Below are 20,155 nucleotides of genomic sequence, written 5' to 3'. Positions count from 1 at the left end.
GGTATTCTTTTTTTTTTCTCATATGAACTTGAGTTCTTTCAAGGTCTGTGAAGAACTATGTTGGGATTTTGATGGCGATTGCATTGAATCTGTGGATTGCTTTTGGTAGGATTGCTATTTTTATTATGTTGATACTAACTGTCCAAGAGCATGGAAGATCTTCCATTTTTCTGATATCTTCTTCAATTTCTTTTTTTAGGGACTAAAAGTTCTTGTCAGGTTTTTCTCCTGTTTGGTTAGTGTTACCCCCAAGATATTTTATATTTATGGCTATTGTGAAGGATGACGTTTTCCTGATTTCTTTTTCAGTCCCTTTATCATTTGTATAATGTTTTTGAGTTAATCTTGTATTCTGCCACTTTCCTGAAGGTACTTATCAGTTGTAGGAGTTCCCGGGTAGAGCTTTTGGGGTCACTTATATATACTATCATATCATTTGTAAATAATGATACTTTGACTTCTTCCTTTCCAATTTGTATCTCCTTGATCTTTTGTTGTCTTATTGCTCTAGCTAGAAATTTGAGTACTACATTGCATAGATAAGGAGAGAGTGGGCAGCCTTGTCTTGTTTCAGTAGAATCACTTTGAGTTTCTCTTCATTACATTTAACTATGTTCCTTGTATTACTTGTATCCTTGATCTCCCTGATCTCTCCAAGACCTTTATCATGAAATGTTGGATTTCGTCACAGTCTTTTTCATCATTAATGAGATGATCATGTGTTTTTTTATTTTTCTTTCAGTTTTTTCTTTTTTTAAATTTTTTTTTTTTTTTTTTTTTTTAAGGTGGATTACGTTGACAGATGTTCGTATGTTGAACTAACCCTGCATCTTTGGGATGAAGCTTACTTTGTCATGATGGATGGTTTGTTTGTTTTGATGTGTTGTTGGATTCAGTTTGCCAGTATTTTATTGAGTATTCTTGTATCAATGGTCATGAGGGAGATTGGTCTGTTTCTTTCTTTGTTGCATCTTTTTGTGGTTTGGGTATTAGTTACTGTGGCCTCATAAAAGGAATTTGGCAATGTTCTTCCTGTTTCTATTGTGTGTAACAATTTCAATAGTATTTGAGTTAGTTCTTCTTTGAAATTCTGATAGAATTCTACACTGAAGCCATCTGGTCCTGGGCTTTTTTGTTTGTTTGTTTGTTTGTTTGTTTGTTTTTGGCCAGGAGACTTTTAATGACTGCTTGTATTTCCTTAGGGGCTATAGGTCTATTTAAATTTTTATTTGGTTTTTATTTAATGTTGGTATTATTGGTATGTAGAACCTATGCAGAAAACTGTCCATTTCTTTTAAATTTTCCAATTTTGTGTAGTGTAGGTTTTTGAATTATCTGGTGACTTTATGGATTTCCTTAGTGACTGTTATGTCCCCCTTTTCATTTCTGCTTTTGTTAATTTAGATATTCTCTCTTTGCCTTTTGGTTAGTTTGGATAAGCATCTGTCTATCTTGTTGATTTTCTCAAAGAACCAACTCTTTGTTTTATTGATTCTTTCTATTGTTCTCTTTGTTTCTATCTTATTGATTTCTGTCAATTTGATTATTTCCCATCATCTTCTCCTTCTTGGTGAGTTTGCTGATTTTTTTTCTAGAACTTTCAGGTGTTTTGAAATTTGATAGTGTGGATTTTCTTTAACTTTTTTTTTTATGTAGGCATTTAGTGCTATGATTTTTCCTCTTATCACTGTTTCCATAGTGTCCCATAGGTTTGGATATGTTGTACATTCATTTTCGTTGAATTCTAGGAAATCTTTAATTTCTACATTTCTTCCTTGACCCAAGGGTAATTTAGTTGGGCTTTATTCAGTTTGTATGACTTTGTAGGTTTTCTAGAATTTGTGGTGTTGTTGAATTCTAACTTTAACCCATGGTGATTTGACATGGGGTTATTACAATTTTTTTTGTATCTGTTGAGATTTTCTTATAACCAAATATGTGGTCAGTTTTAGAGAAGGTCCCATCCATGGTGTGCTGAGAAGAAGGTGTATTCTTCTGTGTTTGGTGGAATGTTCTATAGATGTCTGTTCAGTTCATTTGAGTCATAATATCTGTTGGTCCCTTATTTCTCATTTCTCTGTTAATTTTCTGTCTAGTAGACTTGGCTACTGGTGAGAGTGGGGTGTTAAAGTATCCCACTATTAGTGCATGGGGTTTGATGTGCAATTTTAGCGTTAGTAATGTTTCTTTTAAGAATGTGGGTATTCTTGTATTTGATGCATATATGTTTAGGATTGAGACTTCTTGATGGATGTTTTCTGTGATGAATATGAAATGTCCTTCATCATCTCTTTTGATTGCCTTTAGTTTGAAGTCTATTTTGTTAGATATTAGGATAGTTACACCAGCTTGCTTCTTAGTTACATTTGATTGGAAAGTCTTTTCCTAACCTTTTACCCAGAGGAAATGTCTGTTTTTAAAAGTTGAGGTAGGTTTCTTGTATGCAGCAGCAGGATAGATCCTATATTTGTAACCATTCTCTTAGTCTATGTCTTTTTATAGGCGAGTTGAGTATATTAATATTAAGGGATGTCAATGACCAGCGACTGTTGATTCCTGTTATTTATTTATTTTGGGTGGTTGTGGTGTATGTTTCATTTCTTTAGATTTGATGGTTTTGTGTGATTATTTATTACCTGTGTTTTCCTGGATACCTCTAACCTCCTTGAGTTGGAGTTTTCCTTTTAGTGCTTTCTGTAGGGCTGGATTTGTGGATAAGTATTATTTAAATTTGGTTTTGTTAGGAATCTCTTGTTTTCTCCATCTATGGTAATTGAAAGTTTTGCTGGGAATAGTAGTCTGGGTTGGTATCCATGATCTCTTAGAATCTGCATAATGTCTGTCCAGGACCTTCTGGCTTTGAAAGTCTTCATTGAGAAGTTGGGTGTTATTCTGATGGTCTGCCTTTATATGTTATTTGACCTTTTTTCTTTGCAGCTCTTAATATTCTGTCTTTATTCTGTATATTTTCTGTTTTGATTATTATGTGGTGAGAGGACTTTTTTTTTCTTTTTTTTGGGGGGGGTCAAGTCTATTTTGTTTTCTGTAAGCTTCTTGTATCTTCATAGGCATTTCCTTTTTATGTTGGGAAAGTTTTCTTACGTGATTTTGTTGAATATATTTTCTGTGCTTTTGAGCTGGTATTCTTCTTCTATCTCTATTATTCTTAGCTTTGACCTTTTCATGATGTCCCAGATTTCCTGGACATTTTGTGTTATGACTTCAGTGTTTTCTTTGACCAATAAATTTATTTTCTCTGTCATATCTTCAATGCCTGAGATTCTCTCTATTTACCCAGATTTTCCACTTCCAGAATTCCCTTGTTTCTTTATTACCTCCATTTCAAATTTCAAGTCTTGGACTTGTTTTTTTTTTTTCCTTGACTATCTTTAAGGGATTTATTGATTTCCATTTTTTCTTGTATTTTCCTTCATTTCTGTAAGGGAATTCTTCATTTCTTCTTTAAGGCCTTCATGATATTGATCAAGTTATTTTTAAGGTCATTTTCTTCTGTTTCTTCTGTGTTGGGATGTTCATGTCTTCCACTAGGTTCTGGTGTTGCCATATTGCTGTTTAGGTTGTCAAATGTATTTTATTTTTAACACCTACCCATCTCTTCTTCCCATTGGTGCAGGCAGTGTCTTTGCCTCTTGACCCAATCGTCTCACTCCTCTCTATCAGTCCCTTTCTGTGCAGTAGATGTCTGTGCCCCAGGGGATGGGTGGCATGGGGGGGCAGAGTGGGATTTGTACATTACAGGGTCCTGTGGGGGTCTGTTGGTAGAGCCTGCTTACAGGACTCTTCCCTGCTGACCTACTAGTGTGACTGACATGGCTGGGAGAAGGGCCCAGGGTTTTGCCCCAGAACCTAGGGCCTAGAGACTGTGTGGTCCAGATGGAAAGCTGGTCTTTATTTTTTGTTAGTAGTAAAATTAATTTCTGGTTTTTATCTCTATCCGAAAGAACAAATAAACATGTTTTTTTAATAGAAATTTATTTGTAAAACATTGTGTAATGTATAACAATGCACTTTAATTCAGACTTTATACTTGATTTTCTTCACACAGTAACATAATATTGAAGGAACAGGTGTTTGAAAAAGTCAGAAAAGCTGTCCCGATAATTTCTCAAACTATAGATAACATCCATATCCTCTATACATGTGTGTAACTTACCATAAACTTAAACTGGACTTCAATGTAAAAAAAAAAAAAAAAAAAACAAAGTAAATGGAATCAACTAATGCTAAAACAAGAAAGAAATACATCAAGGCATTTATGTTATTACCCTCAAATAGGGAGACACTTTCGTTAAGAAATGGAGTCCTGGATACTATCTGAACTTACCCCTCAGACGCACCACTGTGGTATTAACAGGCACAGGAGGCATCTGCCCTGAGAATAGATTCTTAGCACTTTCTGCCTATTTCACCAGTGAACTTACTATGTAAAGTGCAGACAATGAACAAAGCAGAACCAGAGATAAAAGATGATCCAGGAAAGGAAGAAAGACAATGGCTTCTTTTACCAGTCAATAGTCAACCATTTCTTGCTCTGTGATACATAAATGTTATTGACAACATTTTGATTGTAGCTACAGTGACTGTTAGGAAGAACCATAGCAGGCCAACGGCATGTTTTAACATTACTGCTGGCAGTGGATACTTCAAGGCAAGCCTTTTCCATACTTTAAGAAGGTCCTTTGGGCTGCGAATAGCTCTCAATAGCTTTCAACTAATGATAACAAATCTAGAGATTCAGAAACTGGGAGCTGATGGTCAGAGTGGCCAATACTCTACCATACTGATTACTTTTGCTTTGTGACTTTCTTATCTACAAGGCTTCTAATGTCATGTTTCACAATAGGACTTGATGGTATCTACTGCTTAGGTTGGTTCACTGGGAGCTGCAGTTTTTTTTTTCCCTTTCTTTTTTTCTTTTTTCTTTTCTTTCTTTCTTTTTTTGCCTTATTGAGAGCTGGTGTTAACAAAAACAAAAGGAAATTCATATGCCCTTCCAGGAAAAAACCAGCCTCAAATTTCCTTACATACATGTAACATGTAAACACCATCTAATGTTAACTCTTTTTAAGATTAAATATACCTAGGCATTTCCCCTGTTCTGCAGTTTTTTAATACTGAGTCAGGATTTCCTGGGAATGTAATGATTCAACAAATTCAGGTTTATTTAGCTAGAGTTTTAGTGTTGTCTCTTTCCTCCAAATATTTGATTTGGTTGTTCCACAACAAGGCTGCTCATCTTTACCCCTCTCCAGGTATAGATTAGATTAACCTTGTGGTCACTTGTGTCTCAATGATCATTGTGTAAGAGCTGAAACAGGCATGCCCCCTGGGGTTTAATAGCTGCATGTTGCCTTACAGAAAGTGATCTTGACAATAACAGCTCTTTTCATCACATTAGGGCATATTTCTTAGGCAAAAGGCTAATCTTTAGAACTATGTTCACATCTTAATAGTGGTGACAGAAATTTTCTGATATCCATATAGCATTTTCTGAAATGCTCATATCTTACCCCATCTCAAGTTTATTTTTTTCCATTAGCAATAACAAACATAAAACACTGCAACCTTCCCTACCCAAAGTATAGGAAACTATGGCTTGAAAGGAAAAACAAAACAAAACAAAAAATGTGTTAGAAACAGCAACAAATTAGTTAAACTTTACATCCAGAAGTTAAAGGAAGAAAAAAATATTCAGAGCTTTAGGCACAAAGACTATGAAAGGAGGATACTAAATACTACCATGGAATGCTATGAAAATATTATACTCAGTGATCAGATCAAAGACTGAGCTAATAAGGAACTATAATGCTTAATTTGAGGCCTATGCAAAATATTTCATGACACAAGCAATTGCTTTGGTGCTTAAATGAATAAGACCTGCAGTTCATCATTGCTTCACAAACTTCAGTATGCATACAAGCCATCTTTGATACTGTCAAAGTGTACATTCTTGTTCCTATGCCTGTGAGTGTGGATATGACTCTACACCTCTAACATTACTGTTAATGCTCATGGCTTTTCTAAGGGCATCAAAAGCAACTAATTCCCAATCAAATGAGTTCAGAAATCTGAAATTTGTAAATATATTTTCTTTCCCTTATAAATTGAAAATAATGCCTCAAAAACTTTTTAAAATGTAGATCATGTAAGGGCAATAAATAATAATGCACTGTTCAGTTCTTCAATCACATAATAAGCATGCCTGAGGGAATTTAACTAAAATATGAACTTGGTCAGTACAGTGAAAAATTTGAAGTGAACTATCTATCACAATTAGACATACTCAATACAATTTTGAATTCTTTTAGCCTACGTTGGTCACCCTTTCTACGGCTGCAGAATATGCAGCACACACGTGATTTTTAAAGGATATTTTGTTTAGCTTCTATTAATGGTAAAACACCATGCTCTGTTCAGAGGTGGGAAATGAAGGCAAATTTGCAGACAATCATTTTTCTGGCTTTGAACCACAGCACATAAGTATGTGCATTAAAATTACCTATAAATAAACTGGAGCTGGAAGAAGTTAAGTGCACCAGTGAATGACGCTATATATGCAGCCTGTGTAGGCATTTCACACATTATATCTGTGACCCTGACAGAGCCTCATATGCTGCACATGAAGTACTCATGTCTACTTACATTGAGACTTCTTGACATTGAGACTTCTCGACCTTGCCATGTTGTCCACTGAACCTGAATTCTGGAAGCATCATTGCCATTTGATCTCCTCCACTTCTCAGTGAGCTTTTAGCTGAGAATGAGGTTTCTACATTGCTCCAAACAGTTAAGTGGTTAAATTGCTACATTTGGAATATTTAGAGCATATGTGGACATGTGTGTGCACCAGGTAAAACTGTAAATTATTTATTTAAAGCTTTGACCGCAAGTGTTCTTCCTAAGGTCAAAAATACTATTTCAAACTTTTTAAAATTTCACTGTGGATAATGAGTAATGTCAGGATTAAAAATAACTTACAAGTGATTCCCACATGTATTGCTGCTATGCAAGTCTACTTTTCATTTATGAAGTCAGCACTGTACAGATAGTATCTGTATAAATCTCATAAAAAATCCCCTATCCAATAGAAAATAAAATTACATGTGCTGAAAAATCTAGAAATGGAGTACAACCTATGTTAACAATAAAAATTAAGTGATTTTTTACAGTTATTTCTTGTTTATTATAATGAAAACTAATTCAAGATTCAACAAAATAGCTTAAATATGTTATTTAGTGAATTGAATCTGTCCATAAAGGTTTTCTGGGGCTAACAATTGATACAAATGTAATCTCTTTCTCTCTCTACTGTAAAGCAAATTGTTCAAAATGTTAGCTTGTGCACATTATAAACCCCATTTGTAGATTTGTTTGCGACAATAAAAAGCACAGTTCATCTAAAAACAAGTAAAAACCAAGTTATTGGTCAGAGTTTTGTCATTGGTATATGGAGGCTGTTCCATGGGCCCATCCAGAGCTCCTCCTCATCTGATGGTATATTGTCACCGTGGAATTCTATCGACTCTCTGGAGAGCCTACTGTCTACCATGGACTCCTGCTCGGCTGTGTTTTTCAGCCTAGTCCCTGTTGGCTTCACTGCTGAGCGCTCGGCCACCATGGGGCATGGGGCAAATGTGACCAGGGTTGGTGTTCTTTTCACTTTCTCTGTAGAAAAGGGCCCCTGGAACAGCGTGTTCAGGGGCACATTCTCTTCATGTGTCACTGCAAACTTGTCTAACTTCTCCAAATGCCTCCCCAGCGGTACAGGGGAGGGTACCTTCAAACTATCGGCAAGGCAGGCACGGCGTGTTCTCATCACAGAACCGTTCTGTGCAATGTAGATGTTGCCGTTGACTTTGCTGTGGACACCGGGCTTGTGTGGACAGCTTCTCTGACACTCAGGGGCACTGTCTTCCCCAGTGGAGCTGCTTTCATACTCTCGATCGACTACTAACTTGATCATTCTTTTTCTTGCCCACTGAAAAAGAATCACAATACACAAGTCATTCTCAAAGGAAACCAAAGGTCATGCAGTCCACACAGCCAATTCCTGGAAAGGTGGCAAAGAAAATTCTCAGCAGGGGCGAGGAAACTTCTCATCTCACTTTCTTTTCTCCAATTCTGTATTGGATTCAGAGTTTAAACACCTTTGAATAAAGTGTTGCTGAGTTTGGAAGTAGACCTAATAGGAAACACTTTCTTTTTACATCAAGACACAGTGAGATGTGAAAAGAAAAGCGTATGATCCATAGTTAGCAAAGTTCTACTCATTGTTTTACAGCTGCTAAACTATTTGGGAAGTTAAGCAGAAAGCCAGGAACAGAATTTATACATTGTACCCATTTTAATGCTTCCCTTTCCCGTGTTTTACAGCTATTGCTGAATCCATGTAACTCTAACTTGTAATTCACTTTCTCATGTTAGTGAAAATGTTGGTACATTTAGTGTCATCAGTTGAAGCATCATCGTATCCTGTCTCACTTAGACTTCGCTTGCTTAGAGAAAATACCTGTCCAATATGAATGCTTATTACTACATAAAAGGGAAACTCTTCTTGTAGAAATAACTGGAAATACAATGGGTATTTTCACTGATTTAGTTGTCTTTTACCAACCAATATCAGAAGTGGTGAGTAAAACATGAGCAATACTACATGTTTCTCCAAACTTTATGGCCCTTTGGGGGAATGTGGCTACTTTCTCTACACCAACGAGGCAATGTTTTCTGCTCTCTGTATGAATATTTTAAATTGTGGTGTTTATTTTCCCAGAAGAAAAGCTGTAACTGGTACAATATATTTTTAAATACAACATAAATGGTAATCATTTTTTAACTTTCCAAATATGGTTTCATTTAACTCCTAGGATTTGAAGGTGGGAGTTGATGCAGTGTCATCTTTGATATGGCATCTTTTTGGTGAGCAGAGATATGGAGATACAATTACTCTTACCATTTGCTGTTGCTTGTCTAGCATCTATTCTACAAAACTACATATCTGTCACATATATGCACTTTTGTTGCTATAGACAACTGTCACCGATAATGCCACTTTGTAGTCAGTTTTGCTCTAGTGTGTTCCCACATGCACATCTATGTGGGTAGCATATGTCATCATTTTTTTATGACCTACTTCTGGTCTTGAAGTCAGAGTGAAATCATTCTAAAGTTGAGAATTATTTCAGAGAACATACAAGAAGGCACTGCACACGGGAGCACACACCACCGCAAACCCCACCTACTATGAACTCTTCTAAAGGGCTGTGTTGTAGCCTTCCGAGTTTGCCCCTGGAGATTTCCCTGGGTCTGCATCCTTCCTTCTGTTGTAGTCTGGCACCTGGAAGCCCCATGGTCCTCCAGAAAGACTCTCACTTGTACTGCTGCTGCTTAGTTCTGACTCCTCTTCACTTTCCACGCCCCTCTCCAGGGATGCTGACTCTGTACTGCCCTCCTCAGGGACTTGCTGAGCCTCCAGGTCTGCAGACTCATCCATGAGAGCTGCTTCACTCTCTCCCTCCTCCCCCTCTCCCTCCTCCTCTCCTGGAGGCTCTTCCTCTTCCTCCTGAGGTTCCTCTCTCTTGCCTTTCACTTCCTGGACTTCCTCTACCACAGGCCTTCTTCTGGCTAGCACGATGTTTTTTCTTGCTTTCTCTCCTTCTGACTCGGTGGACTCAGATTCTTCTGACTCTGGGGTAGAGCTTTCCTCTTCTCCCTCAGATGGGGTCTCCGACTCAGACTCTTCTGTGGTCTCGGATTCACTGAACTCAGACTCGGTTTCTGTGTATTCCGTGTAGTCACTTGACTCCTCCTCGGATTCCACCGTGCTTTCTGTAGCTTCTTCCTGGTCTAGTGTCAGTTGGAGATAGTCTTTGTCTTCTTCCTCTAGGCGCCTTCTCCATTCCTCGCCCTCAAGGTCAATGCCTCTTTTCTCAGCGAGACCTCTGACTTTCTTAAAAATCATTGGGAATATCCTGGCTCTCTTCCATGTTGGGTATGTGGGCTCAGCGGCTGGTGGCTTCTCAATGGTGACCGCTACCTCTTCTTCACTGGGTTCTCTAATTTCAACTTTGGGTTTTTTAACTTTCTCTGGCTCTTCCTGAAAGTTTTGGGAGTGTAATTCAAATGTTAGATGCAATTCAAATGTTAGGTTGAGGATAGTTATGATGTGACCTTGTCCCTTATAAGTTAAGCAGGGATTCTTCTTTTGGGTAATACCCTCTTACAAGCTATGCAAATAGTTTGCAAAAACAGACAATGGTCTTTTCTGATAATAGAGAGAAGAAGCTATCTGGCAGGCAGCTAGGTATTTTATTTTGGCTTTAAGGTATTAATATCCAAATCTAATGGTCTCTCTTTTCTGTTATTCAGTTTCATGAAAAGAACCTTATATCAAGAAAGAAATCATCATTGCCATTTCCCCTCTCTAAATCAAGAGTTTTGGCTTGTTTGCTTTCCGCTGTGTCTCAGAATTTTTAAATTCATGAACATACACTAGGTAATTTGAAAGTTCATGAAAAATCTGTCTTGTTGAATTTTGAGCCAATTAGAGCTGCAATAACAGTCATTTCATGGAAAGAGTTTTTTGCCAAATAAGTATACAAGGTATAAGAATTTGAAAGAAATGATTCATGTTAGTTTAGAAATGAGTCACATAATATTTTATAACTACTGGTGAAGATATTTTGTTCTCTGATAATTGACATATGAATACTGTATTTTTCATGATTTTTAGTTAAACAGATAGTATAAGAACAAAAGTAACCAAGTATTGTATAATTTTTGATATATTTGGGTCTTAGTTCTTCCTTTATAGAGAGACATTCATGATTTTAGATAGCGTGTTTTGTTGAAACTTTCAGTTGTTTAGACTTTTATATACAAGGAAGTCAACTGAAAAAAGTTAAGGATTTTCCCTCCATAGATAAGAGAATGAAATGGCCAGCTAAATTATTAGAAATTCTCAAAAATGTTATAACATTGCCCTTTGCTCAACAAAGTCATAACACTTACCTCTTCCTCTTCATATTCCTCTTCAGCTTCACCTATCACTTCACCGTACTCCTCTTGTCCAGCAGGTGGGAGCAGTCGGCGGCGACTTCCATACTGAGGCATTTCATACCTGCAACATAAACTTGTAACTTGAGATATTTCTTGTGTGTGCGTGTGTGTGTATACACTACCACAATGATCTCTGCTTTCTTCTTGTTCTTCGTCATTTCATCAACAGATCTATTAAGTTCCTTCTAAAAATGAAAAAACAAAAAACAAAAAAACAAAACAAAACAAAACAAAAAACAAAAACAAAATAGAACTACATGTTAAGAACCACTACCTGATGCCAGAGCTTATTTATTGCCCAATAAGATTTTCCTGGAATAACAAGGAAGAGTTGTTTTTCACATGGAAATTTTGGGAGAGACTAGAAGTAGGAACACTTTGCCACACAATTCTTCATTTAGTTGTATTGTTCTTCCATATTTTTTTGTGGGTAGTTGGCTTAGGCATGCAGAATTAACTCTACATGTCCACACTTTCCATTAGATTATAAAGTATATTTTCTGTTTTCACTTTTTTTCACTGCTCTGGCATAAAACTTCAGGTAGGTGGGTTAGTTAAAATGCTAAACCCAGCATATAAATGGTGAATTCAGGAATTGAGCAAACATGTTTGACTTCTATATTACATTTCAATTATTATGAACTTTCTTTGCAGAGTTCTAGATATACAAGCAGCACAAGTGAAATAGCAAAACTGTGAGAACTTGACTCACATAAGAATCAGGTACACTATTCATTTCCATTATAAAACTGGGGCAGAGATGTCCTAAAAATAAATTCTACTAGCAATAATAATTTCCTATTACATTTAAAAAATAATACAATGCAATTCTGAAGGAAAAACTGAAGATGTACCCATGCTCATAACTGTAATAATCTCGTCCATATTCCTGGCCAGGATCAATCCCAGATTCCATGGATAACTCCTATTGTTCAAAAAGAGAAATTTGCATTTTTAAATAAATTCTTTACGTCTTACAGTTTTAAATGAGATTTCCATACCTACAATTCATGTTTCTCCAAATACTCCTGCCAGAATAAGTTTAATGACAGCTGCCGTTTAACACATTCCTGTCTTCACAGTTTCATGGAATACATTTGCCATTAGATAGTGTGTGAATGGGAGAGCTCAGTTTGCCTGATGGTAAAACTGGAGACGTTTTCAGGGGAGTAGTTTTACTTGCTTTTATGTAGCTTTTGAGAGTAAGGTTATCAATAGTAACTACACTGTAACTTATTCAGTGGCTTCTGCAACCAGGAAAAGTGTTACACTAGCTTTACTTGTTCTGTCTTCCTGCTAATGCTTCTCTATTACCAAGTGCTCCCTCAAACATTTTACATCCAACAGTAATTCATACATTAATAAGAACTTCTGTTTAATGCTGTTTCTGGAACTAAAGACCCTTGTTTTCAGATCTTACTATGACTTCATCTAACTCTTGATACTTTTCTCAAACTTCCATTTTAATTCCATTATATTAACAATGATAAATGGCAAAGCTAAAGAAGGCTGAATTTGCAATGGAGTAAGAAAGGAGGATGGGAAACTAACTATCCACAGGGAAGTAGGTTGGTAAATATCAATCCACTATTGATAGGAATTGGTTTTGTGTGTAGTATGAATCAGGAACTATTGCCTTTCTGTGAAGGCAAGGAGGAGTCACTTATAAGGCACACAAATCATAGCCTGTGTGATAAATCTGGACAATGGCTCTTAGTTATGTCACAACTTGCCAAATCATTTAAAAGGATTAATTGTGGCGAACCCTAACCAAAGAATTCTACCAAAAATCTGGGATTTGGATTTCTCTTAAACAAAACAAAGGCATGACACTTGCATACTCCAAGAATCTTGTTGGTGTTTCCTGCCTTCCATGAGGTCTGGTTATTATCTACTCTACTGCCCCACATCCATACTCAACATCAACCTTGCAATCTGGTCCCTGCCTTGCTTTCCTTTCATGAAATCTGTTCATGTAGATTCCCAGCCAGGTTCCTGTAGTTACTAAGCCCACAATTACCCTTATATACTAATGACAAATGACTTTGCAACTTACAAATACAAGTCATTTAGCATTCCCATTAGAATAAACATTTTAAAAATAATTAGCAATACCACACAGTGCCATGGACAATGGGCAAAAATTCTGGTGTGTTTATGTAGGGAATATAAATTTGCAAACCTGTTGGAAAATGTACACCACAACATATTCTTCATAATGGTCCAAGAAATGAATCCACTGCATCATACCAGCACAGGGAGGGCAAAGGAGGCTGAGGCCAAGTACGGGTGGAACACAAAGTGAGATCCCACTTACAAGAGGTTAGAAAAGAGGCTGTCTGCATGCTGCATGTTACAAGCATAGAGAGTACTTAGGATGAGGGAAATAGGCACTCAAAGTTGACTCATGTGCTAGCCACACACATGAGTGAGCTCTTGAAATTTTCATCTAAGTGGTTGATATGTCCTTTGTGGCTATAGGTTTAAGTATAACAAAATTTTCCATTATAGGAAGGGAAACATAAAATAAGATTAAGAGAGAGAGAGAGGTAAGAAATTAGAACAAAGTTAAAGCCTAGTTTTAAGTTACTTTGAAAAATGTGTGCTTCATATCGGTGAGTTTAGACTTTTAAGTGACTAAATAGCACAATTATAGTGGTTTACATAGAGCAAGCACCTCAGGAATGCTACATTTACACTGATAATCCATGCATGCCTAAACTAATCCATAGAAGGGACCAATACGAAACCTCCAAGTGGTTTTAATTGTAATTTTAGTAATGATTAGTTATATATTAACTGTACTTTTTTACTGCTGAGGTAAGAATAACACTCCAGTCTTTTTAGTTGCTATGTGTTCCCAGCATCAACTATTTTCAATAGGGTCAAAGTTACATAGAAGGGAACAAAACAGGAATGCTGGAGTACAGTACGATACTCTGCAGTTCTGAGCTGGGTCAGGATAGACAGGAACTAACAACAACATGAATGAAGAGCAGAATGCTAAGTGTTAAAGAGAAGAAACAAAGGAAACAAGTTCTAATGACACAAAAGACCACAGAACTGAGCTGAGTAGGTGACAGGACTCGGCATCTTCATAGCATGACAATGGTCCTATCTGTACCTCTAGTTAATGAGCCAAAAAACTGATTGTGTGAACAGGCCCAACATTTAATGTTATTTTACTGCTGCCCACACAAAGGAAGCAAAGTTAACTTAGACTCTTATTACTCTAATCAATTTAATAAACTCTGTAAACCAGAATCATTTCAATATCATTTTCTCAGCTTCTCTATGCTTTGTCTCTCTTGTTGACCAGAAGCTTGTGAACTAGATGTGACTGTCAACATTTTTATGTGATAGCACTGATCAGGAAAATTCATATCTTGTTAAAGGCTATGTGTGTATTTAGATTTTTAAACTCTGAGTTTTCTGGCTCAATCATCCCGGAAGTTTTTTTTTTTTTTTTCATGAAATTTCCTAATTAAAACTTAATGTTAAACTTACATATATCTGTCCCTTGCCTCCATATTTGAGGGGAAATTCTAAACAAGAAATGCTTTTCTTAGGTAACTGTAGGCTACTGTTCCTAGAGAAAAGAACCAAGTAAAAGGATCATTCAGGGTCATGACCCACAGGCTGAGAACCACTGTTCTAGAAAAAGGCTAAAAATTTGTAATGTTGGCCACCATCAAGCAATTTACAGGTGATTTCTTTTTGTTTACTTACTCCTTTCAATTTAAAAATTCATTCTCTCTCCTTGGTAAAAGGGGACTACATCAGAGACCACCCACTCTACCCACATATAGCAAAGATATGAAAGTATAGTAAAGGTTTAGTGAGGTTGAAAAGGAAGTGAAAATTGATACCTCCGGCTTAAGAAGAGAAGGTCTCAGCAGTTGGTGCTGCCAAAGGAAATCAAAACAGGAAAAGATTTAGGTAATAAATCAGACAGGAAATGTAGAATACCATTGTGAAGAGAGGGATAAAGGCAACAGCTTGAGCCTGTCACTTAAGATGTGATTCATTATTCACAAGACAGCTACCAAACTATTAAGTAATATTTTAGATAATTACTTGGGAGCATAAGGTGTATAAGAAGGTATTTGTTTTAATTTTGGTTACTTTGATTACATTTATGAAATCCTTAATAGCCAATATCGATAAAGATGCTTTATAGTATGAAGCTTGGGCTTCTAAGAACAACTAACATGGGGACATTTTGACAAGCTTAACTTTGATTCAAGTTGTTTATCATTTTACTGCCCATCACATTATAATCACATCCACTAGGAATAGGAAACTGGAGTGACACGATGCAGTAACTTTGGGATGGCATTTAAGACATGGTCCTCATCTCCCCCATTTCTTTTTAAATAAAATATGGATGGCTCACACTCAAGCATGTTTTCAAAGTCTTCTGTGAGTCAGGAAATTGTTCCTCCTTCAGTGTTGTAGGGTCTCCCATCTGCCTCTTTCCCCTTTCAGTCATTTATTGAGCTGTGACAAAGTTCTTGTCTCTAGCTTTCACAACAACTTATGCTTCATGTAGACAGGAACTAATGCATGATTGAATTTTGGGTAAGTGAATTTTGGAAATAGTTAAATGCCTGGGAAGGTAGAAGACAGCTCTGGAAGTGGTCCTGTCTAGGGGGACCTGCTGTTCATTTAGACAAGTTACTATTTGAAAAGGAAAGGGCATTCAGGGTAGAGACTCTTGAGTTTAACTCATTTGTTACAATCATCCCTAGGAACTAGTACTTCCTACAGGTCATTGGTACAAATCTTCATAGTCTAGAGTTTATACAAATCCAAAGCATAAGCTACTTAGAGATGTATTTACACCCCCTCTTTGTGTTGAGAAGCTGTGTGCTAAATCGAACTAGGTTCCCAGTAACTTTGCTCACATCATCACTCACAAATGTCACCCAGCATTATTGGTTAGAATCTTCAGTGTTTTCTCTTAGACTGAGTCAGAAGAACATAATAGAAAATTCAGAGACTTCTAATGGTATGACTGACTTATTAGACATTTAAGATATTTGGACTAGGTGAAACCCTGGATTGATTTTAGAGAATGAATGTTGAGTAACTTTCCAGTTTCTGAATCATATCTATGAAACCAGAAAACCAAGTTTAGTGTGCTATCACAGTCCCAAATAATTGCAATTGAGGACAAAGACATTGGTTTTTGTTTACACTCTGAATGATAGACTTCAGACTCCAAAGCAAAGAAGCAACATATAGAAAGGAAATGCATTAGAAAACATCATTAAAAGTTTTGGTTGAAATAAAAGTGGATAAAGCTATCTTCAAAAGAAGCAGTATTTGTCCTATATATTGTACAAAGTCTTCCCTTGAAGGCTTGGTGCTGTACCACATGCAAAGGCCCTTACCTCTGGTGCAAAGCCTCCCCTGAAAGGCAGAAATGGAAACTTGTATTAAATGCATGGATTTTCAGGCCAGAGAGAATTACAGATAAGGACCATTTATGAGAATAAGAGGAAACAGGATACATTTTACTAAAACTTGTCTCACTGGGACATATCTCCTACAATATCATTATGATGGTAGATTATGGGCCACACCTGAATTACTAAAAAATTAACTCTACAGATCTTGCTTTCATATGAACAACTAAGTATATCCATTGAACAGGTAAAGGCAGTTGCCACCCTGCCTGATGGACTGAATTCAAACCCTGAAAGTTGTCCTCTGACTTCTATCTATAGGTATGTTATGGTTCACATTTTCCCTATCTCCCCCCCCCACCTATGCCAAATATATACATGTGAAAATAACTTGAAAAAATATATTAGTTTATTTTGATTCTATTACAATCAACCAACATAAAGACATTCTATGCTGTCTCTTTAAGTTTCAATATGAATAATAGGGCAAGAGATGCTTCTTAAACAGAAAATCATTGCATTTCTTTTGTATGCGTCAACTTGATTCTAGTAATAACACTGCCTCCCATGGGTCAATTACTTTATGAGAACTAGAGTGAAGAAGTTTTAGCTTCCAAAGGTTCAAAATTAGGGAAAGTCATAGAACACAATTTGTACAATATTTGACTGCACTTGAGAGGGACAAGGGAGTGGAACAATATGGGTGCCACTAATTATGAAGCTTTTATTTCCAGTGTGTTTAATCATTAGGTTGATGGTGTTAACCTTGTTTATACAGCTGTGGTTTTCTAAGGTATAACAAAAGTATCTTTGTAGAACACAGGCAGCCATTCCTCTACAGCAGCGGCTCTCAACCTGTGGATTGTGAGCCCCCTCTGGGCCTCAAACAACCCTTTCACAGAGGGTCAAAACATCAGATATCTTACATATCAGATGTTTACATTATTATTCATTACATTAGCAAAATTATAGTTACAAAGTACCAACAGAAATAATTTTATGGTTGGGGGTCACAACAACATGAGGACTGTCTTAAAGGATTGCAGCATTAGGCAGGCTGAGAACCACTGTACTCAGATAAATCTACATATCCAAATGTGCCTTCAGTGGTTACCCAGTACCTCAGAGGAGGTGCTGGTAATGAGGAAAATGCAGTGTGAAGTAATCCTCCACAGTTAATTTCCTGAAAGTTTCTGTAATGATCCTTCTGATTCTCTCAAAACTTTATACACATTCCAATTTTTTTCCGTTGTCTTTTTAGGCTCATATTTAGAATGTAATCCTGCTGATGATGCCATGCATATCAGGTATGATATCCAGACAAATTCTATTTCCTAAAATATTTTGCAAAAAATTCATTATCCTGGTTTAGTGGCTCCTGCTTACAACCCTAGCACTTGGGATGCTGAGACAGGAGAATTGGTATGAGTGTAAAGTCAGTGTGGACTACATAATGAGTTTGAAGGCATTGTGAGGTTATGAGTTCAAGGTGACAGAGTAAGGTCCTTTCTCAAAAGTAATCACACACATATGTTCTGGTGTTTTCATTGGGCATCTATCTATACTGCTGTTTGAACTTAAAGGTAGAAGCTAACCTACAAGAGGTCTATAACTCAGTCAATATTCATAGTTATCTATGCTGTTTGACTATTGATTATTATAAAACCAGTCAAATAATATCAATGTAACTTTTATATAATTCTATCACATCATGTATAACAATCATTCATTTTACATCTTACATTTGTATATGTTTAATTTTAATAACGTGAACTAATGTGTGATGAATGCTTTCTTTAAATTTTAAGTAAGCTATTAACCATCCTTTATCCATTGAGTGGATCTTAACAAATGCAAAGGAAAGGATGTCCTTTTCATACAGACAAGTGTCAGCTCAGCATGGAAGAGAAGAATAGAGTTTGGGCTTATACATCTAACTAACATTTATAGAGCTCATGTAGAAGACAGTTAACTGACTTTCAGCCACACCCTGTCAGCATCCACCATATAGTGCAAATTCTTAGGTACAGGACCAGTTGCCAACAGAAGCTTTTCAGTGAGAGAAAGGAAACAAAACACATTTGAGAGACTCAGAATCAATTATGCTGGATTTGGAGGAAAAGTATCTGAAGCAGATGGACTACCAAGAATAAGTAGAATTGCTGATTTTTTTTTTAAATCTCCTTGTTAATCAGGAATGAACGTTAAGTTATTGAAGGGCTGTCACCTTAGTGATGACACACCTAACAGGTTTCTCAGGCTTTGTGGACACACAGATGTAAAGCCAAGCTTAACCCTGGCTAGACACTTCAGGAAACATCTGCTGTTTCTGTGAAGTAACAGAATCTGTGAAGAAGACAGTCACAGCTGCTCTCCTGGAACACTGCAGATAGAGCTATTTTGGAATTGCACCTTCCTCTGTTTAGGTTTATGTCTTCTCAAATACTACAATTCTAGAGTTCCAAAAATACAGGCATTTGTTGAAAAAGTAGGGATTTCTAGTAGCTATAATTTTATTCAATGTGTTTTGCTGGAAAAATAGTCATGTGCCTATATATGTAGATACACTTTATAATGAATGTGTACACTTCATGAAGATAGGGGTGCTTAACTTTGTTTGATGCTCGAGTATTTTTAACAGCTACGGGACTTTTCCCTTGTGGGATAAGTCTTTATCTTTGGCCTAAAACAAGGAGCAAACATATGAACATAGAGGTGATAATTCACCAACTATAATCTCTCTTCATTTTGAATGTGATTTAAATTGGATAGCAAAGAATATTTTCTTGTAAGGAAGAATCCTAAAATTATGATTAAGGAGATTATGTCATTATATGAAAAGGTTAAATTAAATAGCATTTTAGGCAGCTTTGATAAAAATAAGATGTCTTACAAAAGTCAAGGACATGAGATTTATTTTCATCATAAAGAAAGAGACAGGAAACACCAAGATAAAGGAATAGAACAGCAACTAAAAAACGTGAGTTACCGTCTGAAAGCATACTAATAAGATCAAAACAGGCCAGAATGGAGAACATCATAAGAAAACCGGTAACTACATATTATAGCACCTGAGATAGACTTGAAATCCCTGCTGTATGTCACTCCCTACATTTCTAAGGAACATTTTTACCTGGGAAACATTTCGTTTTACCAAATACATAGACTTCAAGAAAATAACAAGCCCAAGAGAGAGCACTATTGCTTACTAACAACCTGCCTTTTCTGCCCCCCATTCACATAAAACTATGGTCAAAAGCTTCAAAAAGAGAAAAAGTAACATTGCCCATCAGCAAAGTCAACAAGCCTTTGGTTTTAGTTGTATCAGTACTTTTCATGCCCATATCTCCCCATGAAAAACAGATAAAGTTACTTACTTTTTAAATAAATGAAGGACAAATAATGCTACCTTGGAAGTTAAGAAAATTAAGGTAAATCTACTCTATGAGTTAGTGGAGATGATGTTAATTTAAATTAAAAGTGTGGAAGAAAACGGCATTGCATTGAGTTTGGGATTAAAACAGTGGAATCTTCTTTGACGTTCGAATTCTTGTGCTCCACTTCAGGCTTCTGATTAAGAAAAGAACTGCCCAGTTAAAAGAGGAGAAACAACATTACAATGATGTTGATTGACTGTGAGTTTGCACATCGATTCCCTCAACAACCCT

At 36.5% G+C, this 20,155-nt stretch overlaps 1 protein-coding gene across 1 annotated transcript in view; it reads right to left on the bottom strand.

Annotated features, from left to right (window-relative positions):
- Positions 1-7,445: 7,445 nt before the first annotated feature.
- Pcdh15 (protocadherin related 15) overlaps positions 7,446-20,155 on the bottom strand; it is a 586,560-nt gene continuing 573,850 nt past the window's right edge. Inside the window, exons 32-33 of the mRNA XM_051186893.1 lie at positions 11,029-11,137; positions 7,446-7,999 (exon numbers count right to left, since the gene is read on the bottom strand). Of these exons, the coding sequence (XP_051042850.1) occupies positions 7,448-7,999; positions 11,029-11,137 (661 nt within the window). The 3' untranslated portion in view covers positions 7,446-7,447. The remainder of the gene's footprint in view (positions 8,000-11,028; positions 11,138-20,155) is intronic.

Source organism: Phodopus roborovskii, unplaced genomic scaffold, assembly GCF_943737965.1.
Source record: "Phodopus roborovskii unplaced genomic scaffold, PHOROB, whole genome shotgun sequence".
NCBI lineage: Eukaryota > Metazoa > Chordata > Mammalia > Rodentia > Cricetidae > Phodopus > Phodopus roborovskii.
This window is presented reverse-complemented; position numbering and strand designations above follow the sequence as displayed.